Source organism: Phalacrocorax aristotelis, chromosome 6 (assembly GCF_949628215.1).
Source record: "Phalacrocorax aristotelis chromosome 6, bGulAri2.1, whole genome shotgun sequence".
Lineage (NCBI taxonomy): Eukaryota > Metazoa > Chordata > Aves > Suliformes > Phalacrocoracidae > Phalacrocorax > Phalacrocorax aristotelis.
In genome coordinates this window covers 11302390-11328799 of record NC_134281.1, presented here as the reverse complement: position 1 = coordinate 11328799, position 26410 = coordinate 11302390, and the positions used below count along the sequence as shown (strand labels likewise).

Sequence of the window (26410 nt, the reverse complement as noted above, 5' to 3'; positions counted from 1 at the left end):
TCGAGCCCAGCCCCGGTACACGACCGTGCTCCCTGCAGGGCTCAGGGGCTGCCACCACAGTGCCCGGCCCAGCTGGTCCGAAGGATCCTAGGCAACGCTGACTGGCACAGGGTGAGTGGGGTCCTGGCTCAGGGCATGGTGGTGCCCATGGTGCCAGCACTGGATGGGAGCAGGATCTATCCGGCACAGGTGCCAGGGGAGCGCAGCTGGCTGCCATGCTGGCCCAGGGCTCCCGGTATCACTGCTGGAGGCACGCCCTATATAGGCACAGACGAGCCCTTGTGGTGCAGGGTGAGTCTGGCCGGGCTGCCTGTCTTGGCGGCCCCATGTGCCACACGACAGGGCACGACAGCCCTGCAGGGTTGCCATGTGCCAGCTCCCAGCCAGGCTCGGTGTGGGGCACCACTGTGCTACGCATGGGCCACCGCCAGCCTGTACCTGGCCTCTGTCTCACCTTGCTAAAGCTCGGTGCAGACAGGTCCCTCCCCTCGCCTGGCACACGGTGCTGGAGGAGGAGACAGGCGCCGGCTGCCCTCCTCTGGGAACAGCAGCCGAGCCCAGCAGGGCCGAGCTGGCCGCCTCCGCAGCCCACCTGGGCCACCACCACCTGCCTGGCACACTGGGCCCCACGGGTACAGGTAGGAGCCGGCATGCTGGCAGGGAGCCCTGGGCACGGCACAGCCCCAGGGCACGGCACAGCCCTTGGCACGCTGCACAGCCCTTGGCACGCAGCACAGCCCCTGGCACACAGCACAACCCCAGGGCACAGGCTGGGCGCCGGCAGCCAGCACAAGGCAGCGCACAGGGAAGGGGCTGTGGGTCCCTTAGGAGAGATGGGCTGGGTCTCCCTGCGCCCAAGTAGACTTCCCGGGGCTGGCGTGTGCCGGACTTTGCCCGGGGAGCCGTGGCGGTGGGAAGGGCCGGGTCTCTCGGGAGGAATGTGCCCAGCCCGTGGCATCATGGCCGTGCCCAAGCGAGCTCCCGGCAGGGCAGATGCCTGGTGTGGCTCCACCCTGTAGCCAAGCCATGCCAGTGCCTTTGCCATGGGGCATCCCTAGCTGGGGCGAAAAGCAGTGCCATGGCCATGTGCAGTCATGGCGGCGTCGGGTGCCCGTCCCACCATGCCTCCCTACACACCTCACTGCAAGCAGCGGCAGGCGCGTTCCTGCCGCACTGTGCCGGGAGCCTGGGGAACGCGGCGCCGCTGGCTCACCGGCCCACGAGGCGCCCTTTTGTTCGCCGGCGGGGCCCACTGTGCCACCCGGGAGCCGGGGCGTGCCTGGGCTGCCGACGCCTGGCCAGGCTGGCCTCTGCAGGCGGGCGGGCAGCGGAGGCCTCCAGGCAGAAGGAATCGGCAGTGACATTCCCGTAGCCTGGAGACCGCCGTCCCTTTCAGCGGGCAGCCCATTTGAATAAGAATCATGCGCCGGGAAGGGGGGCTGCCGGCTGCCGCCATCCCATCGTCGCCCTCGCCCTGGCTCATTTCTGCACGTCCAGCCTGGGGGGCAGCAGGTCCCACACCATCCCCAGCCTCAGCCCCACTGCCCTGCTGGAAGTCACAGGAGGCCAGGTACTGGGGGGTTGCGGGGCTTGGGGACCCCCTCACCAGCACACAGTCCCACACTGCCTCGCCCGCTGCCTTGGTGCGGCTTTGAGCGGGATCGATGGCGGGGCAGAGTCACGCTTCCCCCGCCACCCTGAGCTCCCCTGTCCTGGGCTGGCTTCCACATGGGGACAGGAAAGATGTGTTTGGGCAGCGCCGGGGCTAGGCTTTGATCCAGCACTTGCGAGGCTGGGAGCAGGCGGTACCGGGAGAGAAGGAAGCACAAAAGGCAGCTCTAGCCTAAATTTAATGGTGGGACCCAGGCCAGCGGCAGGGATGACCTTGCCCAGCCAGCTCCGGAGCTCCTGGCTCCCCTCCCTGGCTGGCCCTAGCCCCCCTGGGACACCAGTGAGACTCGAAGGGATGGATCCACCCTGAGCAGGGCAGGATGAGGCACGGCACAGCTCGTGCAGGGTCTGGGGTCCAGGGCACAGCTGTGCACCAGGTCTGTGTGCCGCAGCCACCCCAGGCCATATGGGACTGGGGCACAACCATGGGGGTGGGTGCTGGGAGTCAACCCAGGGGGCTTTGGGACCGAACTGCCCTACCTGACGCTGCTTCCCAGTGCTGTCCCCTGGGTGCACCGCTGTGCTGGAGCTGGGAGAGGCCAGCCCCTGGCTGCCCTACACCCCATGCTGTACCCTGTGACTTGCCTCAGTGCCGTCTCCATGTCCCCCCAGGCAGAGTGCGCAGCTGCCCATGGACCTCCTGGTGCTCGCTCTCCTCCTGGGTAAGCACTGGCCTCAGTGGGACACCGTGCACAGCTGGGCACTCTGCACACCCACAATACCAGGTGCTGCAGTGGCGCCAGGACCCTAGCCCGGGTGAAGGGTGCCAGGCAGCGGAGGTGGTGGCAATGGCGATGCTCCCTGGCTGGCAGGAGGGCCTGACCGCCGCAAATCCCAGCGGGGAATCCAGGCTGTGCTGAGCCCCAGCAGGATTAGCAAGCGCCTGACCTGGCTCCCAGCTCCCCCTGGCACCGCTTGGTGCCCTGGGGGCTGCCCAGTCCCCCAGGAGCACAGACAGCCACCCCCTGCCCAGCCTCTCCGGCCCCATGGCTGCCAGCGCCCCGCTTGCCTCTGCTGCTCGCTCGACCCTGCTCCCTGCCCCCCGGTCACGAGGCCCTGGCGCTGCTGCCAGCACCTTTCTGGGTCATGGAGCTTCATGCTGCATCAGTGGGTCAGGATGCGGGGACGGGATGGGATGGGATGACTGGGGGTGGGGAGGGTGCCGGTCAGACGTCCAGGGTGCATGGAGGGGAGCAAGGGGCAGCCCGGGGCCCTGGCACAGCCTCCAGCCCATGCACTTGCTCCCTGCAGCGGGGGCGCCGGCAGCAGGGGGCTGGCAGGAACCCGACCTGAACCACGGCTGCACCCGCGGCAGCTGCTACCCAGCCACTGGGAACCTGCTGGTGGGACGAGCCACCCGCCTGAGTGCCACCTCCACCTGCGGGCTGCATCGGCCCCAGGAATACTGCATCGTCAGCCACCTCCAGGTGAGTCCGCCTGGCCGTGGTATGGCCCAGCATGGCTCCGGCACAGCTCCGGCACAGCCAGGCACCAGCGCAACCTCCAGCTGCGCATCCCTGATGGTGCTGCTGCCCAGCACAGGACTCGGAGAAATGCTTCACTTGTGACTCACGGGACCCATCCCTGCCTGAGAGCCACCGCATCGAGAACGTCATCTACCTGAGTAGCCCCCACGGCCAGCGGACCTGGTGGCAGTCAGAGAACGGTGAGGCAGGGGTGGCTGCAGAGGCGCCTGCCATGTGTGTGTGCCTCGGGGCTGCATGGCCACGGGATCCTGGGGGGCTTCCCTGGCCTTGGCCATCACCTCTCTGTCCCTGCCAGGTGTGGAGCATGTCAGCATTCGCCTGGACCTGGAGGGCGAGTTCCACTTCACTCACCTCATCATGAAGTTCAAGGTGGGTCCTGGCATGTGAGTGCCTGGGATGGGGTGGGATGGGATGGGAGGGACCAGTGGGGGCTGCGGGGCCGGCCCCCGTCCCAGCTGGGTGTCTCGCAGACCTTCCGCCCCGCGGCCATGCTGGTGGAGCGTTCGGCCGACTTCGGGCACAGCTGGAAGGTCTACCGCTACTTCGCCTACAACTGCTCCAAGCTCTTTCCTGGCATCCCCAGCCAGCCCTCGGGGCTGGTAGATGAGGTGCTGTGTGACCAGCGCTACTCTGAGATCGAGCCCTCCAGCCATGGGGAGGTGCGTGGGGCTGGGACAGTGCTGGGGGGAAGATTCTGGGGGGTCTGGAATCACCCACCCCTTCCTTCTCCCAGGTCATCTTCAAGGTGCTGGACCCCTCAATCCCCGTGGCAGATCCCTACAGCCCAAACATCCAGGGTGCGTGACCAGCTGTGCTGGGGCCGTGGGGCTGGTGGGTGATGGGGTGGGTGCTGACAGTGCCACCTCCCCCCCAGACCTGCTGCGCATCACCAACCTGCGGGTGAACCTCACCAAGCTACACACACTGGGGGACAACCTGCTGGACACACGGCAGGAGGTGCTGCACAAGTACTACTATGCTGTGGACGAGTTGGTGCTGCGCGGGAGCTGCTTCTGTCATGGCCATGCTGCCCACTGCGCCCCGGCACCCGGTGCCCTACCATCCCCTGTCCCCGGCATGGTGAGGCACACACAACCACCAGCACAGCATGGTGCCCCGTGGGACCCAGTGGCTGTGCTGAGCTGGGTGCTCCCCCCTAGATCCATGGGCGCTGCGTCTGCGAGCACCACACGCAGGGGCTGAACTGTGAGCGCTGTGAGGACTTCTACCATGACCTGCCCTGGCGCCCGGCCAAGGGCTCCAGCACCAACGCCTGCCGCCGTGAGTGCCCTGCACCAGCACCAGCACCGTGCTGTGCCCAGGGGCTTGGGGTCCTACAAACTGGGTTGGGGAATGGGGGTCCTGCATGTTGTGCGTGGAGGGTTCAGCATCCCGAAGGCTGTGGCTTGGGGCTGGGGGTTGAGGGTCCTGTGTGCTATGCTTTGGGATTGGGGGTGCTGCACATGGGGCTGAGGTTTAGGGTGTTCAGGGTGCTGCAGGATGCAATCTGCAGGGGTTGGGGTGCATTCTGCTGGGATATGGGGCTGGGGGTCTGCAGGCTGGGGCTTGAAGGGTTGGGATTGAGGACCTGCATCCCCAGGTTTGGGGTGGGGGTGCTGCCAGGCAGGGGGTTGGGGTGCCTCATGCTGTGCCACGGTGCCATCCCCACAGGCTGCGACTGCAACGAACACTCGCAGCAGTGCCACTTCGACATGGCGGTCTTCCTGGCCACGGGGAACACCAGTGGGGCTGTGTGCGACAGCTGCCAACACAACACCATGGGCCGCCACTGCCACCTCTGCAAGCCCTTCTACTACCGGCACCCCCGCTCCGACATCCGTGCCCCCACCGCCTGTGCCCGTGAGTGCCACCACTCCCAGCCCCATGTCTTGCCCTGGCCCCACAGCTCCCATTGCTGGCAGCTGCAGCTCTCCATGGCCTTTCTCTCGGCAGCATGCGACTGTGACCCGGCGGGCTCGCTGGATGGAGGCACCTGCGATGGGCACACAGATGTGGCTCTGGGCATGATCGCAGGGCAGTGCCGCTGCAAGGAGAATGTGGCCGGTCCCCGCTGTGACCGCTGCCAGCATGGCACCTACGGCCTCAGCCATGGAGACCCGCAGGGCTGCCAGCGTGAGCTGGGACCCAGGGATGGGCACAGGAGGATGTGGAGTGGAGGGATGGGAGTGGAGATGGGATGGAGGCATGGGGATAGAGGGATGGAGATAGAGGGATATGGGATGGAGGTAGAGGGATGGAGATGGAGTGATGACAATGGAGGGATGAGGATGGAGGGATGTGGGATGGAGGGATGTGAGATTATGGGATGGAGGGATGTGAGGTTGTGGGATGGAGGGATGTGGGATGGAGGGATGTGGGATTGTGGGATGGAGGGATGAGGATGGAGGGATGGAGGTGGAGGGATGGAGATGGAGGGATGTAAGATGGAGGGTGGTGATGGAGGGATGAGGATGGAGAGATGTGAGATGGAGGGATGTGAGATGGAGGGATGAGAATGGAGGGATGGAGGTAGAGGGATGGTGGTGGAGGGATGTGGGATGGAGGGATGTGGTATGGAGGGATGGAGACAGAGTTGGGGATGGAGGGGTGGGGGTGGAAGGACACATGTTGGGTGGGAGGGCCATGAAGCCCGTGGGCTGCAGTGCCGTGTGGCAGGCCCTCACATCTCAGGTGCATGCATGTGTGGGGGTCAGCATGCAGGTGTGACCCGCGGGGCACAGTAGCGGGCAGCTCCCCCTGCGACCCCATCAGTGGGGACTGCTACTGCAAACGCTTTGCGGCTGGGCGCTCCTGCAGCCAGTGCGTGGTGAGTGCCCCAGCCTGCCCCACACCATGCTCCTGGCCCTGACTCTCCCCAGCCCCATGGTACCCCTCTGTGCTGGGCTTGCCCCACACCAGCCCCACACCTCCCCTTCTTACTGCAGCCCGAGTTCTGGGGGCTGAGCTACGATGTGGGGGGCTGCCGGCCCTGCTCCTGTGACTTCGGGGGAGCCTACAGCAACCGGTGGGGCCCAGCACAGTGTCTGGTGGGGCATGGGGATAGGGGGGAGAGAGTGGGGACAGGGATGGGGGTCAAGCATGGAGGGAGAGAGGGATGGCGTCATTGGTGGAGGGATAGGGACAGGGCTGGAGAGGCAGAGGGGGCTGTGGTGAAGGGAGGGAGGAATGGGGGGGGGGGATCTCCATCCCCTGAGATGGAGGGATAGGGATGGGGTAGAGGGAGGGATGGGTGAGGGCAGTGCCAGACAGAAAGACAGACAAAGGGACAAGATGGTCACCCCCAGGTGTTCCATGGAGGATGGGGCTTGTCCCTGCCGTCCCCACCTCATGGGGCGGCAGTGTGACCAGGTACAGCCTGGCTTCTTCTGCGCCCCCCTCGACTACTACACCTACGAGGCCGAACAGGCCACTGGCCACGGCCCCGGTCACCCTCAGCTCCCGGTGAGTCTCCTGGGGGTGTCCCTGCACTCCCAGCCCAGCCTTGTGCACTGTGTTTCATGCATGGCTGTCCCCATGCACAGCTGTCCCTGAGCACGGCTGTCCCCGTGCATGACACCCATCCCCTGACCCCATCCCCACAGGGCACCATCCGGGCGGAGGTGCCCCAGGACTGTCTGGAGTACAACATGGGGGAGCCGGGGGGGCGGAAGGGGCGCCCACGGCACCAGCGCAGCCTCCCCCGTGCCCCCCAGCCCCGTGCCACCTCACGCCGCAGCCGCCAGAAGCCCCCCAAGGTGAGCCCCAGGGGGGTGGGATGGGGCATGGCGGGGTGCTGCAGGACTGGGGAGGACTGGGGGGTAGAGCTGGGGGGACAGAGCCAAGCCATGCTGGTGTCCTCCCCAGCCGGACGTGGAGGAGGTGGTGCGGGATGGCACCAGGCGCATGGTGACATGGACGGGCTTGGGGTTTGCCCGGGTGCGGGACGGGGCTGGCCTGACCTTCCGCGTGGACAACGTGCCCTACCCCATGGACTACGAGCTGCTGCTGCGCTACGAGCCCGAGGTGAGCGCAGCCGCAACCATGGCCATGGCCACAACCATGGCAAGTATGGCACGGCATGGCCCTGACACCAGTTTGCCTGTCACTGCAGTCAGCTGAGGACTGGGAGGCCGTGGTCAGCGTCAGCTCCCGGGCTCTGCCCACCAGCCCTCGCTGCGGGAACTTGCTGCCCTCTGAGCAGATGTACCGCGAGAGCCTGCCCCACAGCCAGAGGTGGGATGGGACGGGATGGGATGAGGGTGGGGATGGGGATGAGGATGAGGATGGGGATGGGATGGGGACAGGGATGAGGATAGGAATGGGATGGGGACAGGGATGAGGATAGGAATGGGATGGGGATGGAATGAAAATGAAGATGGGGATGGGGATAGGATCCGGATGAGGATGGGGTGGGGATGGGGACGGGGATCAGGATAGGGCAGGGACAAGGACAGCCCTGCAACACTCCCAGAACTGAAGGACGGGATGGAAACAGGGACAGTGCTGCACCCAGGTGAGGGATGGGGATGGGGACAGGGACAAGGAAGGTAGCCGGGTGCTGCTGCTGTCCCATGGCCATCCCCATTGCCCTGGGGTGCCTGTGCCCTGACATCTGCCTCTCTACAGGTACGTGCTGCTGTCCCGGCCCTTCTGCTTCGAGCCCAGCACCCCCTACGAGGTGACCATGCGGCTTCAACGGGCCGGCGTCACCCAGCGCCACCCTGGCGCCTTCATCCTCATCGACTCGGTGAGGGGGATCCCACTGCACCCCATGCCTGGCACTCGGCAGGGATGGGGGATCACGGGCTGGGGTGGGCAGCGACATCCACCTGGGGCTGCATGTGGGGTGAGGTGGGAAAGGGAATGGGATGCGAATGAGATGGGGATGCAAAAGTAGATGGGGAGAGGGAATGGGGATGGGACTGGGAAAGGGGGTGAGGATGGAGATAGGAATAGGGATGGGGATGAGGATGAGGATGGAAATCTCAGTGGGGCTGGGGATGGGGATGGAGTTGGGGCTGGTCTTGGGGATGTCATCAGGGATCGGGATAAGGATGCCTGTGGGGATGGCAATTTGGATGGGAATATCAGTGGAGCTGGGGCTGCTGATGGGGCTGGGTCGGTCGGGCCTTCCAGCAGGGTTGGGGCTGCCCCAGGGCAGATGGATCCGGCCCAGGAGCAGGGGCCAGGTCCCACATTGGGGGATGGCTCTGGCCCCCAGACCCACCTCCTCTACCCCCACCCCACTGCTTGGCACAGCTGGTGCTCCTGCCGCGGGTGTCAGAACTGCCGGGTTTCCATGGGGCGGAGGCGGCGGCAGCAACGCGCCGGGAGGAGCTGGAGCGGTACCAGTGCCTGGAGGCATTTCACATGGCCCCCCCCCACAACCTGGCCCAGGCCTGCACCCGCCTGGTCTGCAGCATCTCAGCCCTGCTGCACGGCGGGGCCCTGCGTGAGTGGGGGGCACTGGGATGGGGTCCAGGGGTGTGCCTGGGGCAGCAGGTGAGGGTGGAGCTGTGCTTGGCACAGTGGGTCGGGATGGGGCCATGCCTCCACAGGGTGGGCAGGGCTGCCTGTGCCAGTGGGTCAGGATGATTGTGCTTGTTGCAGGGGGTCAGGATGAGGCCATGCCCATGGAAGGGGAGCCATGGCAGGGCTTGGGCAGGGTGTGTGCAGGGTGTGGGCAGTGTGCAGGCAGGGCAGCCCTGGCCCCACACTGGCCCTGCTGCCCGCAGCCTGCCAGTGCGACCCGCAGGGCTCCCGCAGCAGCGAGTGCCAGGCGCAGGGAGGGCAGTGTGAGTGCAAGCCCCACGTCCTCGGCCGGCGCTGTGACCGCTGTGCCCTGGGAAGCTATGGCTTCGGGCCCCTCGGCTGCAGCTGTGAGTAGCGGGATCTGCACCTGCCAGCCAAACCTGTCCCTCCTGTCTCTCTGCCCGTCCAGCCATCAGAGCCCCATTTGCTGCCCATCTGCCTGTTCACTTGTCTGTCTGCCCATCTGTCTGCGCATGTGTCCATCTCAGCCCTGCTGTCTTGCAGCCTGTGTGTTGGGTCCCAGTTCCCCCTCTGTCTGTCCATCCGTCCATCCATCCATCCATCTGGGCCCTGCACTCCTGCCTGGGGTGGGCGCTGTCCTGCCTTGCACTCACTCACTCTGTCTGTCTGCCTGCCCATCCATCTGCCCACATGAACCCTCCTGTGCAATAGCCTGTGGGTTGGGCATGCCCTGGGTTCTGGTTCCCCATCTGTCTGTCTGTCCATCCCTGTGCCCCTGCACCCATGTCCCTGACCTAAGCCATGTTGTCCTGCAGCCTGCGCCTGCTCCCCGGAGGGCTCGGTGTCACAGCTGTGTGATGCGGTAAGTGGGCAGTGCCGGTGCCAGCCCGGTGCCGTGGGCCGACAGTGTGACCAGTGCCAGCCTGGCCACTGGGGCTTCCCCTCCTGCCGGCCCTGCCAGTGCAATGGGCACACAGAGGAGTGCGACCCCTGGACAGGCAGCTGCCTGCGCTGCCGTGACCACACCGCTGGCCGGCACTGTGAGAGGTGAGCCCGATCAGAGGGGAGGAGATGGAACAGCATGGCATGGCACGGCGTGGAATGGGATATGGTGGGATGGGATGGGATGGGATGGGATGGGATGGGATACGATGGGATGGGATACGATGGGATGGGATATGATGGGGTGAGATTGGATGGGATAGTGGGATAGGGTATGATGGGATGGATGAGATGAGATGGAATATGATGATATGGCATGGGATGGATGAGATGGGATGGTAGGATGGAATGGGATGGTTATGATGGTATGGGGTGGGATGAGATGAGATGGGATATGATGGGATGGTGGGATGGGATGAGGTGGGATGGGATGGACATGATGCGGTGGGGTAGGATGGAATACAGTGGGATGGGATATGATGGGATGGATGAGATGAGATGGGATATGATAGCATGGCGTGTCATGGATGAGATGGGATGGTGGGATAGGACTGAATGGATCCTCGGGGCACTCATCTCTCATCCTTGCAGGTGCCAGGATGGTTACTACGGGGACCCGGTGCTAGGCTCAGGGCAGCAGTGCCGGCCCTGTCCCTGCCCCGGCTATCCTGGCACGCGGCACTACCATGGGAGTGCCTGCCATGCCGATGAGGAGACCCACCACATAGTCTGCCTCTGCGCGCCTGGATATGCCGGTGAGGGGCAGGGTGGGCGCTGTGCAGCAGAGACTTCCAGGCGCCAGGTCTATGGGACCCCTGGCACCCACAACCCCACTCCCCACAGGGCCCCGCTGTGACCGCTGCTCCCCTGGCTACTTCGGGGCGCCAGAGATGGAGGGGGGGGTGTGCAGGCCCTGCCAGTGCAACAACAACATTGATGCCAGTGACCCGGGGGCCTGTGACCCCCACACGGGGCACTGCCTGCGCTGCCTGTACCACACCACCGGGCCCCGCTGTGCCCACTGCCAGCCCGGCTACTATGGCAATGCCCTGCAGCGCAGCTGCCGGCGTGAGTGTGGCAGGGGGCTGCACTGGAGCAGGAGGTTGGCCTGTGCCAGTGCTGGGGCCGTGTGAGGGTTTGGGGATGTGCAGGGGGTTTTGGAGACATGCAAGGGGTTGGGGTGGAAGAGAGGATTGGGGCTGCATTGGGGTGCAGGGTAATTGGGGTTGTGTGTGTGTGTATGGAGTGGGTTGGTCAGGTTTTGGGGGTGTCTGGGGGTTCGGGACTGGCTGGGATCAGGACCAGAAGGGTTTGGGGCTGTAGGGGGGCAGGGGGTTGGGGCTGTGCCCAGGGTCAGGACTGGGCAGGAGACAGGGATCAGGATTGGGGGGATGTTGGGATCAGGGGGTTTGGGGCTGTGCATGGGTTCAGAGCCAGGCAGGGGATTTTGGGTGCTGGGGCCAGCTGCCAGGAGAGCATTGCCTGGGCAGGGGGTATGGGCTGAGCCCCACACGGTCGCCCACCTGCCTGCAGGCTGCAGCTGTGACCCACGGGGAACCCTGGCCTCCCACTGCACCGCCAACACCTGTGCCTGCGACCGTGGCATGGGCACCTGCACCTGCCGGCCCAATGTGGTGGGCAAGAGCTGTGACCGCTGCGCACCCCACTTCTGGAACCTGGGGGGACCAGGGGGCTGTGAGCCCTGTGGCTGCCACCCCACACATGCCCTGCACCCCGCCTGTGACACGGTGAGACCCCCAGCACCGCAGCATGGCTCTGCTGCCCTCCCAGCACCAGGCAAGCTGCCTAGCTGAGCACGCTGCTCTCACTACAGGTGACAGGGCAGTGCAAGTGCCGGCCTGGCTTCGGGGGCCGTGTCTGCTCCCAGTGCCAGGAGCACCACTGGGGAGACCCCGAGCAGGAGTGCCGAGGTGGGGGCATGTCCCAGGGACCAGGGGCACAGGGGCTTTGGGGACAGGGCTGTCTGGGGACATGGTGTCCCTGGAGAATGGGAAGTCTTGGGAAACAGGGGGTCATGGAGGGACCCTGGGTGCATGGCGGGACTCTAGGGACATGGAGAGCCCTGGGGACATGGTGGGATCAACACTGGGGCCCTGGGGAGACACTGGGCACACAGTGGACTCTGGGGACTCAGGAAATCCTGGGAACATGCTGAGATCTTGGGGACATGATGAGACCTTTCAGGCATGGGGAACCCTGGACCCATAGTGGGATGCTGGGGACATGATGGGACCCTAGAGACACAGTGGGATGCTGGGGACATGGAAAGCCCTGAGGACATGGGGGACCCAGGGGACCCTGAGTGTGGGAGGACTGTGGAGATATAGGAGACCCTGGGTACATGGTGGGACCCTGAAGATGCAGGGGGACACAGTGGGATGCTGGGTGGCACTCTGGGGACATGGTAGCACTCTGGGGACATGGGGGTCCCTGGGGAGACTGGGACACACCACTGCCTGTCTATACAGCCTGCGAGTGTGAGCCGCTGGGCACTGAGAGCCCACAGTGTGAGCAGGCCAGCGGGCAGTGCCAGTGCCGGCCGGGCTTTGGGGGGCTGCGCTGTGACCACTGCCAGAGGGGCTACCAGGAAGCCTTCCCCCACTGCTCACCCTGCCACCCCTGCTTTGGGCGCTGGGACCTGGCCCTGGGCAGCATGCGGGACTGGCTGCAGCGCCTGAGGGCGCAGGCACGGGCGCTGCAGGAGGGGGGGTCCGTGCCCCTGCTCAGCCCCCGCCGCCTGCGAGCACTGGAGGAGATGCTGGGACATGTGGAGCGGCTGCTGGGCAAGGGGGGCAGCCCCAGTGGCCCCCTCCTCAACAGTCTGCCTGGGCAGCTGGATGGCACCAGGCAAGTGTGCACCATGGGCTGGGGAAGGGGGACCTCCCTTTTGTCACCCAAAAAGGCTTAAGACTTCTCTCCCCACCCTGAAGAATGGAGCTGGATGACTTCTGGAAGCAGCTCCAAGAGCTGGAGCAAGATCTGGATCAGCTGATGCAGGCAGATGTGCAGCACCACAACCGGCTAGCCAGACTGAGCCACAAGCTAGGGGGTCTCAACCAAATGGCTTCCCACCTCCAAATCCTCCTCAGCACTGTAGCAGCAGCTGGATTCAGTGGTAAGAGCATCCAGCAAGGATTGGGGGCTTCAGTGGCAACCATCCTGGCCAAACCCTGATGCCAGCACCCGCAGAGTCTTACCGCAGCATCCTGGCATCGGTGGAGGACTCACGACAGGCAGAGGTGGTGGCCAACGGCACAGCCAGTGAGCTGAATGGGGCACAGGCGACACAGCGGGCAGCTGAGCAGGTGCTGCGGCAGCAGGGTGATGCTTTCCGCCGCAGCACAGCTGCAGCACGGAAATCCTTGCGGGAGGCACAGAAACGGGTGATGGGACTCAGCATTGCCAGAATCAATGAGAAGGTGAGAGAGGGAGTGGCAGGGAGCAAACAGGTGCATGGAGGGAGATTCATGTGCTGCCCCGGCACTGGGATCTCCCCCATTCAGTGTTGAGCCGCCATCTCCACCATTGGCATCACTGCAGATTTGTGGGTTGCCGGGGGACCGGAGCTGCGAACAAGCACCTTGTGGAGGAGCCTTGTGCCGGGACAGCATGGGGACACGGCACTGCGGTGGCACGGGATGCATAGGGGCACTGTCTGTCTCAGCTCGAGCTTTGAGCAGTGCCCGTAATGCCTCACAGCAGCTGGAGGTGGCGTTGGGGCAGCTGGGTGTTGTGGCACAGAAGGTAGGGGTGGTAGCTGCATGGCACTTGTTGGTCTCCCTTTTGTGTGGTCCACTTGTGCCCTTTCCATGCCACTTTGATGTCTTCCTGTGTGTCCCACTTATGGCTTTTCCATGCCTCCTTGCATGTCCCTTTCCATGTCCTGCTTGTACTCTTCCCACGCCACTTCAGTGTCCCCTTCTGTGTCCCTCTTTGTGCCCTTTCCATGCACCTTTGCATACCCTTGCCCATCCTGCTTGTGATCTTTCTGTGCCCTCAAGTGTGTCCCCCCCAAGTATATCCCTCTTACGGCCCCTCACAGATGACCCTTGGGACACTTGTGTGCCCCCTTGCACACCTCCTTTATGTTCTCTTGCACACCTTTCTATGCCCCCTTGTACACGGTTGCACACCCCCTCGTGTCCCCTTGCATGGCCCCTCTGCCCCTTTGCACACCCCATTACACCCCCTTGCATGCCCCCATCTTGTCCCTGTGCATGTCCCCCCATACCCCCTGTTCACCCCAGTGCACCCCCTCCCTGGGGCCGCTCCGTGTCCCCCACTCAGCCCCATGCCCCTCAGACACAGGAGGTGCAGGAGCTGGCACGGGGGGCACGGAGCCAGGCAGAGGAGGCGCTGGGACACTCGCAGGCCGCCCGCAGCCATGCAGACAAGGCAACGGCCCAGCTGCGGGACTTCATCCGCCGCATCAAGGCCTTCCTGGCAGGTAGCACCAGCACAGAGTGGGCACATGAGCACAGCAGGGGTCAGCATACCCACCCTGAGCCCACCCCGCTCCTGTGTCTCCACAGAGGAGGGAGCCGACCCAGGCAGCATCGAGCTGGTGGCCCGGCAGGTGCTGAACATCTCCCTGCCCAGCAGTCCTGGCCGGATCCAGGAGCTGCTGCAGGACATGCAGGAGAGCATTGGCCAGCTGGAGGGGGTGGACGCAGTGCTGAACAGCACGGCACAGGGGCTGGCCATGGCACGGGGGCTGCTGGCACAGGGACAGGATGCCAGGCAAGTGGTGGGAGTTGTGCCGGGGTGGGCAGGGAGTGGGGGTCTGTCCTGCAGCGCTAGCAGGAGCTGGAGCTGCCCATGCTGCCACAGGGAGCGAGCAGAGGGCGTGAGGGATGAGCTGGTGGTGACGCAGCGGGCACTGGATGCAGCGCGGGTGCAGGTGATGGCAGCGGGGAGCACCCTGCGGAGCGCCAGGGATGCCATCCAGGTGGCTGAGAGCAGAGCCAAGGAGGTGAGGGGCACTGGGGCTGTGGGCATGCTGGGGCTGCGGCAGCAGGGCCAATGCTGCTGGCATGGCTAGGGAGCAGAGTGGTGTTTTGGGCATGCTGGAGGCAATGGGGTCAGTGCTGTGGGGGCACTGGGAATAACGGGGTTGGTGCCATGAGTGCACTGGGAGTAACGGAGTTGGTATTGTGGGGGCACTAGGAGTAATGGGGTTGGTGCAGTGGAGAGCAAGGCTGATGCCATGGGCACACCAAGGGTAGCCAGGCTGGTGCCAGGGGAAGGTGGACTGTGTGCGGCAGGTGCTATGGGTTTGCCAAGGCGGTGAGGCTGGCGCCATGGCATGGCAGGTTGCTGTGCATGCTGGCGACCGGTGCCTGTACCTGCCCAGGCGGAGCGCAGGCTGCAGGCGCTGGAGGGGAAGGAGTTGCGGGCGCAGCGGCAGCTGCAGAAGCTGGCCCAGCGGGTCACTGCCCTGCAGGAGCAAGGCCAGGATGTCCACCGCGTGGCCCAGCAAGCCAAGGACGGGGCACAGCATGCCTCCGCTGCCTCGGGGACACTCAGCCAGGTGAGGCCTGACCCTGTCCGGGGCCATGGCACAGCACTGAGGGGGTATGGGGTGCTGGAGGGGGCTCAGCCTCTTGTGCCATGTGCATGCCACAAGCCATGCCCTTGTGCCGCCAGGACCTCGCACAGGTGACACAGCGCTACATGGTGTTGAAGGGCCGGGTGAGCGGGCTGGCTGGGGTGTCCAGCGGGGCCCTGCAGCGTGTGACGCAGCTGACAGCAGAGGCCCGGAACCTGCTGGACAAGGCCAGCAGCAGCAAGAGGAAGCTGGAAGGTGAGGGGGGCGCATGTGATGGGAGGCATTCCCTGCCACTCCAACCCAGCTTGGTGCCCACCTGCACATCACCCCCTGATTCCCGGGCATGTCCTGCCTGGTGCTCCAAGGGTGACGCAGTGGGGGGGCTGCACCCCAACCGTGCCACCATCCCACAGAGCTGGAGCAGCACTTTGTGGCCAACGAGCGGGCGATGGCAGCGAAGGCGAAGCGACTGCAGGCGTTGGAGCAGCAGGTCTGGGGGCTGCTGGAGGAGATCCGGGAGAGGGCCAACGCTTACGCCACCTGCTAGGGACCGGCGGCGGGGCCGGCGGCTGGGATCCGGGGCCCGGTCCGGCCCCGCAGCCCGGAGGAGTCCCGTCCCCTCCGTGGGCGCCTGTAGCATGGCGGCGCCTGCAAATAAAGCCCTGAAGAGCGGCTGCATGTGTCCGGTGCCTCCCTGCCTGCCTCCTGCCTGAGGCCGGCCGCGCCCGCGCTCCCCGCTCCGGCCGGGATCCGCCCCGCGCTTTCCGCGCAGCCCCGAGCGCTGAGCCCGCCGCCCAGCTCGGAGGGGGGAGCGGGAGGGACTGGGACGGGGACGGGGACGGGGACGGGGACGGGAACGGGAACCGGCGGGGCGGGACGGGACCGGGACGGGACGGCCGGGCACCTGCCGAGCGCCTCTTTTGCGCCCGCTTTGCGCCCCCGCGATGCGGAGCCCCGCCGCACTCCTGCTGCTGCCGTTGCTGGCCGGTGAGTCCGCTCCCCGCCTCGCCCCGGCGGGGCCCGGTGGGGGCCAGGGTCTGGCGCGGCCCCGCCACCCTGTTTCCGGGTGGCCGCGGAAGGGGCTCCGCGTCCCCCGTGTCCCCCTCCCCCCTCCCAGCACCCTCAGCCCCCCGCTGCCCCGCAGGGTTGGGGAGGGCCCCGGCCCCCGACCCCCCCCAGGGCTGCGCGCGCGGCAGCTGCTACCCGGCTACCGGGGACCTGCTGGTGGGGCGAGCCCCCCGCCTGAGTGCCACCTCCACCTGCGGGCTGCACCGGCCCCAGCCCTACTGCATCGTCAGCCACCTCCAGGTGAGCGGGAGCTGATGGGATGGGGACGGGGGGGACCAGATGGGGATGGAGGGGACGGGATGGGGACACACACCACTGAGCCTCCCGCTCGCAGGAGGAGAAGAAGTGCTTCGTCTGTGACTCACGGCGGCCCTATGATGCCCGCACCAACACCAACAGCCACCGCATCGAGAACGTAGTCACCACCTTTGCCCCCCGCCCCAAGAAAGCCTGGTGGCAGTCAGAGAACGGTGAGCCAGGGGCGGGGGTAGTGGGGTGTCCCGGGGGGCTCTCCTTCCCTTCCTCCCACGCTGAGGAAGTGTGACTCAGCCGGAGGACATGGGCACGCCCTTGGACCGCATCCGGGTTGGGGGGATGAACCCCAGGGACCCACGAGTGGGTGCTCCCCATAGTCACACGTGTCACCCCCAGGTGTGGAGCACGTCAGCATCCAGCTGGACCTGGAGGCTGAGTTCCACTTCACGCACCTCATCATGACCTTCAAGGTGGGTCCCAGCATGTGGGTACCCAGGATGGGATGGGACGGGATGGGACAGGATAAAGCCCATGGGGGCTGCGGGGCCGGCCCCATCCCAGCTGGGTGTCCTGCAGACCTTCCGCCCTGCGGCCATGCTGGTGGAGCGTTCGGCCGATTTTGGGCGCAGCTGGAAGGTCTACCGGTACTTCGCCTATGACTGCGCTGCCTCCTTCCCCCACGTTCCCCGTGGGCCCCCACGCCGTGTCGATGACGTCATCTGCGAGTCCCGCTACTCCGACATCGAGCCCTCCACCGAGGGGGAGGTGAGGCCCCAGTGCTGCCATGGGAGGGTTGGGGGACACCCTGCTCTCCCTTCACTGCCCTGCCTTCTCCCCCCAGGTGATCTACCGGGTGCTGGACCCCGCCATCCCCATCCGGGACCCCTACAGTCCCGCCATCCAGAGTGAGTTGCCCGCCCCGGGCTCCTGCCTGACTGCTCTATTTTGGGCATAGCTATTTTGGCTGCTCTCTCCCTGCTCTGAGCCCCATTGCAGGGTCAGGGCCGGATCCAGCCTGCCAGGACTCGGGCCTTTCCTATACCCCCCCCGTGGGAGCAGCTAAAGGTCAGGCTGCATCGGGGTGAGTGGAGGGGTGGGCTTTGCTGGAGCCGTGCTGGAGCCGAGCCCAGTGCCGAGTGGCACCACGGTGTGGGACAGTGTCATGATGGGAAGAGCAGTTGGGCCGGGCACAGAATGCAGTGGGTTAATCACCAGGCTAAATTTAGGCTGGGAGCAGGAGGGGAGGAATCTGCTGGGAAGCTGCAGTCCTGGGGGAACCATCCTGCTGGAGCGCCCCAGGCTGCGCCGACTGGGCACAGCCATCCTCTGGGCACAGCCCCCAGCAGTGGGGCCCTGATGCCCAGAAAGGTGCCCTAAGCCCAAGGTGCTTGTTCTGCAGTGGTGGGGTCCCAGCCTGCATCTGCTGGGGGAGGCTGCAGAGCCCTGTCTGAGAGCCCTGTCTGCAGAGCTCCTGGCAGAGCCCTGCCTGACCATGCACAACCACGTGCAGGGGAGCTGAACCACCACAACTATGTACAGCCTGGCTACGTGCAACCTTGTGCATGTGAGACAAACCATGCACAGCCGAGTGCCAAAAAGCCGTGCCATAGAAAGCCACTAATAGCCCAGCCTGATGGTGTGCAGCCCTGCATGGATACCCCATACTGTAGACACTCCATGCCATGCACAGCCCAGCCCAACTGTGCACAGGCGAGCCAAGCAGTGCCCAGCTCCACTGAGCCACCCACAGCCCCCTGTGGCCATGCACATCCCACACTGGCCGTGCATGGCAAAGCTGAGCCATGCATGGACAAGCCCATCCGCCCTGTGACAACACAGATCTCTCCCTGCCCCAGACCTGCTGCGCGTCACCAACCTGCGGGTGAACCTCACTAAGCTACACACACTGGGGGACAACCTGCTGGACACGCGGCGGGAGATCCAGGAGAAGTACTACTACGCACTCTACGAGCTGGTGATGCGTGGGAACTGCTTCTGCTATGGGCATGCCTCTGAGTGTGCCCCGCTGACCGGGGCCCCTGCCACCACCGACGGCATGGTAGGCAAGCTGGCCCCACGTGCCTTGCCGGAGTCAGGTGCAGCACAGCGTGGCCCCGCAGCCCCTCACCATAGTGTCCCGGCAGGTGCATGGGCGCTGTGTCTGCAAGCACCACACGCAGGGGCTGAACTGCGAGCGCTGTGAGGACTTCTACCACGACCTGCCCTGGCGCCCAGCCGAGGGCTCCAGCACCAATGCCTGCCGCCGTGAGTGCCCTGTGCCGGCACTGGCTCCTGGCACAGAGATCCCAGTGCCAGGGCTGGCAGGCTGTACCGTGCCAGGGATTTTGGGGTGCTGCATGCCAGGATGTGCTTGGGTGGGGACTGGCATCCTGCAGACTGGCTGGGGGGGTTTTGGAGTGCTGCAGGATGTAGTTTGGGGAGGTTTGGGGTTGGGGTGCTGCATACTGGGGTAAGGGGAGTCAGGGCTGGGGAGGTTTGGCATTGGTGGTGCTGCCTGACAGGCAGGGGGTTGGGGTGCCTCATGCTGTGCCACGGTGCCATCCCCACAGGCTGCGACTGCAATGAGCACTCACGGCGGTGCCACTTTGACATGGCAGTCTTCCTGGCCACGGGGAACACCAGTGGGGCTGTGTGCGACAGCTGCCAGCACAACACTATGGGCCGCCGCTGCCACCTCTGCAAGCCCTTCTACTACAAGGACGCCAGGAAAGACCTGCGGGACCCCACGGTGTGCCGAGGTCGGTGCCAGGGGGGCATGTGGTGCGACAGGCTGCGTGGGGCTGGACAAGGGGGTTGGAGTGTTGACCCTGCCTGCACCCCCAGCCTGTGACTGCGACCCCGAGGGCTCTCTGGATGGGGGGCTGTGCGACGGCGCCGATGACCCAGCCCGGGGGCTGATCGCAGGGCAGTGCCGCTGCAAGGAGCATGTGGCTGGTGCCCGCTGTGACCGCTGCAAACCCGGCTTCTTTGGCCTCAGTGCTGCTAACCCGCAGGGCTGCCAACGTAGGTACCAGGGCGGCACCCGCTGGGGTTGGGCGTGTGGCTCGGCCCTGCTGGACGCTACTGAATCTCCATGCAGGGTGCCAGTGTGACCCCCGCGGCACAGTGACTGAGGGTACCCGGTGCGACCCCATCAGTGGCGAGTGCCTCTGCAAGCGGCTGGTGACTGGACGCAACTGCAACCAGTGCCTGGTGAGTGTGGATGTGCTCTGGAGCCATGCACAGTGCTCAGGGGGCATGCACGGTGCTTGGGGCCATGACACCACAGCCGGGTGTTCCCTGACACCCTTGCTCTTTCCAGCCTGAGCACTGGGGATTGAGCCATGACCTCCCGGGCTGCCGGCCATGCAACTGCAATGTGGGAGGTGCCCGCGACAACCTGTGAGTCTTTGTGGGGACACAGGGGGCAAGGGGCATCCCTGTGGGCATCAGGGCTGACGGTGCTGCTGGGGTTCCAGGTGTGCAGTGGAGACAGGACAGTGCCGGTGCCGCAGCCACGTGGTGGGACGGCAGTGCAGCCAGGTGGAGCCTGGCTTCTACCACATCAACCTGGACCATTACACCTATGAGGCTGAGGATGCTCGGCTACATCAGGTAAGGGACAAAGGTGTCCCTAGGGAGGGACATTAGGCAGAGCAGGGCAGTGGGTGGCTCTTTGTAGGGTCCCCAAACTAGCAGGCAATTCTTGGGGTCCCATCTCACAATGCCACCTTGCACCAGGGCTCAGTGGTGGAGCGTGAGCCCCCCACAGACCACCTGGCTTCATGGACGGGGAGAGGCTTTGCCCACATGCTGGAGGGCAGCTGGGTGGAGTTTCACGTGAGTGACGTACCTTTCTCCACCGAGTATGATGTGATCATCCGGTACGAGCCCCAGGTGAGCACCAGCTGGTGAAGCTGGTAGTGGTATGCATTGCCAGACTGGGGGGTGGTGGTGGGGCATGCTGGCCGGTGAGGCTTTTTGGCACAGCTCCATCTCTGCTGGCAGCATCCGGAGCCCTGGCAGGAGGTGAGGCTGATGGTGCTGCGCCCCAGCCCCATCTCAGCCAGCAGCCGTTGCGGAAACACCATCCCAGCCGATGACCAGCTCTCCACCAGCCTCCCCTCCGGAGCCAGGTGAGCGTCTTGCCCGGACTGGGCTATGCCGGGGCTCACAGGAGGCACCCAGCTGCCTGTGCTGTGCTCTGCTCTGCCCCCCCCAGGTACGTGGTGCTGCCCCAGCCTGTCTGTCTGGAGCGGGGTGTCTCCTACACCCTCCGCCTGGAGCTGGGCTGTGCTGCTACTCAGCAGGATCCCACCGCCAGCGTGCTCATCGATTCGGTGAGGGGTGGCTGGGTAGTGGGACAGGGGACACCAACCCTTTGTGGGCCAGGAGGTGGCCATAGGGGACACAGGGAGAGACAGGCATGATGTCCCACTGACTTGTTCCCTCCAGCTGGTGCTCCTGCCCCGTTACTCCTCGCTGGAGATGTTCATCGCAGGTGACCCCAGCTCCATGGAGCGCCGGGAGACATTCGAGCAGTACCGCTGTGCCCAGTCCTTCCACACTGCAGGGCCCTCGCCCGTGGCCGAGCCCTGTTCCAGCCTCCTGCACAGCCTCTCAGCCATCCTGCATGATGGGGCACTGCGTGAGTATGACCCCATGCCCCGTCCCAAACCCTATAGTGGCCACTGCCGCTGCTCACCCCACTCTCTGCCTGCAGCCTGCCTCTGTGACCCCCAGGGCTCACTCAGTGCCGAGTGCCAGCCCCAGGGCGGGCAGTGCCGGTGCAAACCCAACGTCATGGGACGGCGCTGCCACCACTGCTCCCCAGGAACCTTCGGCTTTGGGCCTGGTGGGTGCCGAGGTGAGTGCCATGGGGCTGTGCCAGCCCAGCTGGAGAGAAGCCTGGGCACGCCATGGCTGGGGGGGACAGGGAGGGATGCTCCCTGCGTGCTGGGGGCAGATGCCATGGGTGTTGTGCCTTCCAGTGTGCCAGTGCAGCAGCGAGGGGTCAGTGAGCACCATCTGTGATAGTGTCACGGGGCAGTGCTCCTGCCGCGAGGGTGCCCATGGTTCACGCTGCGACCGCTGCCAGCCTGGCTACTGGGGCTTCCCCTCCTGCCGGCCCTGCCAGTGCAACGGGCACACCGAGGAGTGCAACCCCCAGACGGGCAGCTGCCTGCGCTGCCGTGACCACACAGATGGTGAGAGGTGCCAGAGGTAAGCGGGACACACACCTGAACCGGGGTAGAGTGCCGCTGGCAGCCCCGGCCCCTGGTGACCACCTGCCCGCAGGTGCGCAGCTGGGCACTTTGGGAACCCGGCGCTGGGCTCTGGGCAGCATTGCCGGCCCTGCCCCTGCCCCGAGGGGCCCGGCAGCCACCGCCACTTTGCCACCTCCTGCTACCAGGACAGCCGCTCCCATGAGGTCGTCTGCCACTGCAGCCCCGGGTACACAGGTGGGTGCTAGCTACAGCACACTCAGTGCCCTCGGGGGGTGCTCCTGTCCCCAGGCACTGCCCAGCGCTCTGTGTCAGCAGGTCCCCGCTGTGATGAGTGCGCTCCCGGGTACTATGGGGACCCACTGCAGCCTGGCGGGCGCTGCCTACCCTGCCAGTGCCACAATAACATTGATGTGATGGACCCAGAGGCATGTGACCGGCACACGGGGCGCTGCCTGCGGTGCCTCTACAACACGGTGGGGCCATACTGTGCCGAGTGCCAGCCCGGCTACTACGGGGATGCTACGCGGCACAACTGCAGGCGTGAGTACTCATGGCCATGCCGAGACAGACCTCCCTCCAGGGCCCAGCATGTCCCTGGGGACCATGCATGCCCATGGTTGCCCTTGCTCATGCACAGCGCTGTGGGGTCCCTGCAGCCCTGCCCTGCTCTGGGCTGTCTCCTCTGCCCAGCCCTGGCACTGTGGCTTCATCCTTGTCCCCATGCCCAACTCGTCCCATGCCATCTACATACTCATCTCATGCCCATTCCTGTCCCTGTTGCCATCCCATCCCCACTGCCACCCTGACTCTGTCCCCATCCCATCCCATCCTCATCCCATCTGTATCGTGACTGTGCCCTTGTCCCATCTCCATCCCATCAGTGTCTGTCATGCTGTTCCCATCCCACCTCCATCCTGCCTCCACCCTCACCTATTGCCATCCCCATCCCTGCCTGTGTCCCCATACCATCTGCACCTCCATCCCATCTCCATCCCAATCTCATCCCCATCCCATACCTGTACTCATCTCAACATCCCCGTCCCCACTCAGGCCCCGTCTGGTTTCAGGTTGCTCCTGCAATGTGCTGGGCACCGACGCCAGCACCTGTGGGCCCCAGCAGTGCCAATGCGACAGGCGCAGCGGGCAGTGCCACTGCCTACCCCATGTGGAAGGCCAGAGCTGCGACCGCTGCAGCCCCAACTTCTGGAACCTGGGCAGTGGGCAGGGGTGCCAGCCCTGCGCCTGCCACCCCCAGCACGCCCTGACACCTGCCTGTGACCAGGTGAGACAGGGATGGGGTGGAGGGGCCTGGGATGGGTCTGGGGATGAGCTGCAGCTGTGCTAGCCTTGGATGCGCCATGTCTTTCAGTTCACGGGGCAGTGCTTGTGCCGGCCGGGATTCGGGGGCCGGACCTGCACAGACTGCCAGGAGCACTACTGGGGCGACCCACGGCAGCAGTGCCGAGGTGAGAGCCGGTGCCACTGGGGGCTCTGCAGTGAGCCCCGTGGCATGCTGACCTCGCTCTCTCCACAGCCTGTGACTGTGACCCCCGCGGCATTGCCAGCACCCAGTGCCACCGTGGCAGTGGCCACTGCGACTGCCGGCCCGGCATCTCAGGCATCCGCTGTGACCAGTGCGCCCGGGGCTTTGCCGGCACCTTCCCTGCCTGCCAGCCCTGCCACCCCTGCTTCGGGGACTGGGACCGGGTGGTGCAGGACCTGGCTGCCCGCACCCGGGCACTGGCACAGCGGGCCAGCCTCCTGCAGCACACTGGGGCCGCCGGCACCTTCGAGGGCACCTTCCGGCAGCTGCAGGAGAGTCTGGCCACTGTGCGTGACGTGGTGGCCGCCCGCAATGCCACTGCCACCACGGCCACACACCTGACACATGCCACGGAGGGTCTGCGGTGAGCACCCAGTGCGGAGCACAGCTCCTGGGGTGACTCTGGGGATAGGTTGTCACCCCCTTCCCTTGCAGGCGGCAGATCGAGGAAGCGACAGAGAGACTGACGCGGCTGGAGGGGGAGCTGACGGCCACCCAGGATGCGAACTTCAACGCCAGCCACATGCTGAGCGCAGTGGACCGGGGTGCCCGTGCCTTTAACCACAGCCTGCAGGACCTGGAGCAGCAGCTGCATGCCCTCAAGACCTCCAATTTCCTGGGTGAGCCACACCACAGAGCTGAGCCGGCGTGGCAGGGCCATGGTCGTGGGTCTGATGGTGCTGCTGCTGCCCCCAGGTGCCTATGACAGCATCCGCCAGTCCCTTGGGGAGTCGCGGGAGGCAGAGCACCGGGCAGATGCCTCCACCCGTGCCATACCCAGCCCTGTCAGCACCGCGGCAGCCACCCGGCGACGCACCGAGCAGCTCCTGGCCAGCCGGCGGGACAACTTCAACCGCCAAAATGCAGCCAGCCGGCGGGTGCTGATGGACCTGGCGGCGAGGGCACGGGTGCTGAATCTGCACCCACTCAATGAGAAGGTGGGATGTGGGGAGGGGACTGGGGGGATGGTGCCTGGAGCTTCCCTGAGCCTGCACTGCCTTGCAGGTGTGCGGTGCAGCTGGTGATGTGCCCTGCGCCGAGAGCCCCTGCGGGGGAGCTGGATGCCGGGACGAGGATGGGACACGGCGCTGTGGGGGTCTGAGCTGCAGCGGAGCTGTGTCCACAGCTGACAGCGCGCTGGACCGGGCACACCATGCCCAGGAGGAGCTGCGGCGGGCTGCCAGTGATGTGGCCCAGCTCTCCCACAGGGTATGTGGCACACAGGCACTGGTGGGAGCATGCGGCATGGCCAGTTCTGAGGGTCTCTGCCCCTGCCCAGGTGGCCGAGGCCAAGGGGAAAGCGGATGAGGCCCGAATGCAGGCACAGGCAGCCCTGGAGAAGGCGAACCAGACCAGGGCCCGCGTGGAGAGCTCTAACAAGGAGCTGCGGGAGCTCATCAGTCATGTCAAGGCCTTCCTGAGCCGTGAGTGCCAGCGTGCCAGGGGGGCTCGCCACCCCTGCCTGGCACTGTGTGACTCTGCACCTGCACCGCACCTGCACCACACTGCACCGACCCTGCACTGCGCCACACTGCATGGTCCCCATGCTGCATGTGGGCTGTAACGCCACAGCACTGCACCACCCTGGCACTGCATCACACTGCCCCTGCCCCACACTGTGTTGCACGGTCCCTGCTCTCCCCTGACCATCCCGTGCCCCCGAACTGTCCCCTGCCCCACGCTCTGTCCCCATGGCTTCCCCCTAGCTGTCCACCACCCCCTGGTCTGCCTGCCCCCTTCCTCCCTGGGGTGCCATGGTGGGGGACACTGATGGCTCCCACCCACAGAGGAGGGGGCTGACCCCGAGAGCATCGAGGTAGTGGCCAGCCGGGTGCTGGAGCTGTCGCTCCCTGCTGCGCCGGCCCAGATCCACCACCTGGCCGAGGAGATCAAGGCACGGGTGCGCAGCCTGGCCAGCGTGGATGCCATCCTGGAGCAGACGGCTGGTGATGTGCGCCAGGTCGGGCAGCTACTGCAGGACGCCCAGCGGGCCAGGTGAGCCTGGGGCCATGGGGATGTGGCCCCTCCATGGACCCCCAGCCTGGGCTGGTGCTGAGGCCATGCTGCCCTGGCCACAGGTCACGGGCAGAGGGGATGCGGGGCACAGCTGAGGCAGTGCAGCAGGCACTGGAGGAGGCGCGGCAAGCCCAGGGCATGGCCGAGAAGGCGCTGCACCATGCCACCGGTGACATCCAGCACAGCGAGAGAGCCCTTGGCATGGTAGGGGCCCCATCCCCGCGGCCTCTGCCCCACAGAGATGGGCAGGGCCCTGTCCCCACTGTGCGGAAACCCTGACTGTGCCTGTCCCCCTGTGCCACTGGTACCCAGATGCAGGACCAGATGGTGAGCACAGAGCAGCGACTAGCAGGTGCCATGGGGAGGATTGGACTCCTGGAGGGACAGACGGACGCCCTGAAGGTGAAACGTGCCAACAACAGCCTGGCAGCCACACGTGCCCAGGAGGCAGCTGGTGCTGCACGGGACCGAGCTGGCGAGGCCAAGCAGGTGGGTCAGCAGGGGATGCGGGGGACAAGAGATGCTGGTCGGGGTTCCTTGGTGGTCCTACTGACCAGCCCCGCTGCCCAGCAGGTGCTGGAGGGGCTGCTGCGGGACCAGTACCGGACGGCACAGGAGCTAGTGCAGCACCGGGCACAGGGTGCACAGCAGGCGGGCAACCGGGCACAGCAGCTGCGGGACAAGGCTGCCAGGCTGCTGCAGGATGCTCAGGGCAAGCTGCAGCGGCTGCGAGGTGAGGCTAGGATGGTGGGTCAGGGGGTGGTGGTGGTGGGGGCTTGTGCTGACCCATGTACCCTCTGTCCCTGCAGTGCTGGAGGAGGCGTACGAGCGCAATGAGCGAGTGCTGGACGCCAAGGCAGCCCAGCTGGGCGGGCTGGAGGCCAGAATGAGGGAGGTGCTAGCCACCATCAACCAGCAGGTCCAGATCTACAACACCTGCCAGTGATCCCTGGAGGGGCTTGCACTCCCCACCCCAGCCCCCCAGCCTCTCCCACCCAGCCTCTGCCTGCCCCCGGAGCTGTGGGCAGGGTGGGGCCTGCGGGACACCCCCCTGTGTGAATAAAGTTACAGAGCAAAATTGCCTCACCTCTGCCCTGTGCCGTGGGCCCCCGTGTCCGCCCGGGTGGCCCCACAGCAG

At 65.7% G+C, this 26410-nt stretch overlaps 2 protein-coding genes across 3 annotated transcripts; both read left to right on the top strand.

The window, feature by feature from the left end:
• The first annotated feature begins 314 nt into the window (after window positions 1-314).
• LOC142058534 (laminin subunit beta-2-like) lies at window positions 315-15916 on the top strand. The gene is given in 37 exon segments (XM_075095887.1): window positions 315-499; window positions 501-600; window positions 603-670; window positions 2297-2333; window positions 2923-3098; window positions 3214-3337; window positions 3454-3527; window positions 3629-3817; window positions 3892-3955; window positions 4033-4238; window positions 4319-4439; window positions 4830-5018; window positions 5112-5291; window positions 5873-5985; window positions 6104-6183; window positions 6464-6620; window positions 6761-6913; window positions 7023-7181; window positions 7270-7391; window positions 7785-7905; window positions 8418-8610; window positions 8894-9037; window positions 9467-9698; window positions 10185-10348; window positions 10437-10661; window positions 11127-11341; window positions 11428-11524; window positions 12083-12461; window positions 12545-12729; window positions 12804-13033; window positions 13155-13358; window positions 13917-14061; window positions 14147-14358; window positions 14449-14586; window positions 14968-15144; window positions 15261-15417; window positions 15576-15916. Coding segments are annotated over 37 exon segments (5796 nt in total). The 5' UTR covers window positions 315-367; the 3' UTR covers window positions 15710-15916.
• Window positions 15917-16003: 87 nt separating this feature from the next.
• On the top strand, window positions 16004-26348 carry LAMB2 (laminin subunit beta 2). 2 transcript variants are annotated; one of them, XM_075095886.1, is made up of 33 exons: window positions 16004-16149; window positions 16307-16470; window positions 16565-16700; window positions 16882-16955; window positions 17062-17250; window positions 17327-17390; window positions 18342-18544; window positions 18630-18750; window positions 19056-19244; window positions 19330-19509; window positions 19586-19698; window positions 19808-19887; window positions 19965-20100; window positions 20227-20382; window positions 20494-20621; window positions 20708-20825; window positions 20941-21133; window positions 21209-21352; window positions 21477-21708; window positions 21784-21947; window positions 22029-22253; window positions 22781-22995; window positions 23083-23179; window positions 23248-23620; window positions 23692-23876; window positions 23953-24194; window positions 24262-24465; window positions 24536-24680; window positions 25044-25251; window positions 25335-25476; window positions 25585-25761; window positions 25846-26005; window positions 26082-26348. In XM_075095886.1, the coding sequence occupies exons 1-33, from the start codon at window positions 16107-16109 to the stop codon at window positions 26216-26218; spliced, it is 5337 nt and encodes a 1778-aa protein (XP_074951987.1). In that variant the 5' UTR covers window positions 16004-16106; the 3' UTR covers window positions 26219-26348. The 2 variants fall into 2 exon arrangements, with proteins under 2 accessions (XP_074951987.1, XP_074951986.1); XM_075095885.1 differs by having other exon boundaries at window positions 25843-26005.
• The last annotated feature ends 62 nt before the right edge of the window (window positions 26349-26410 follow it).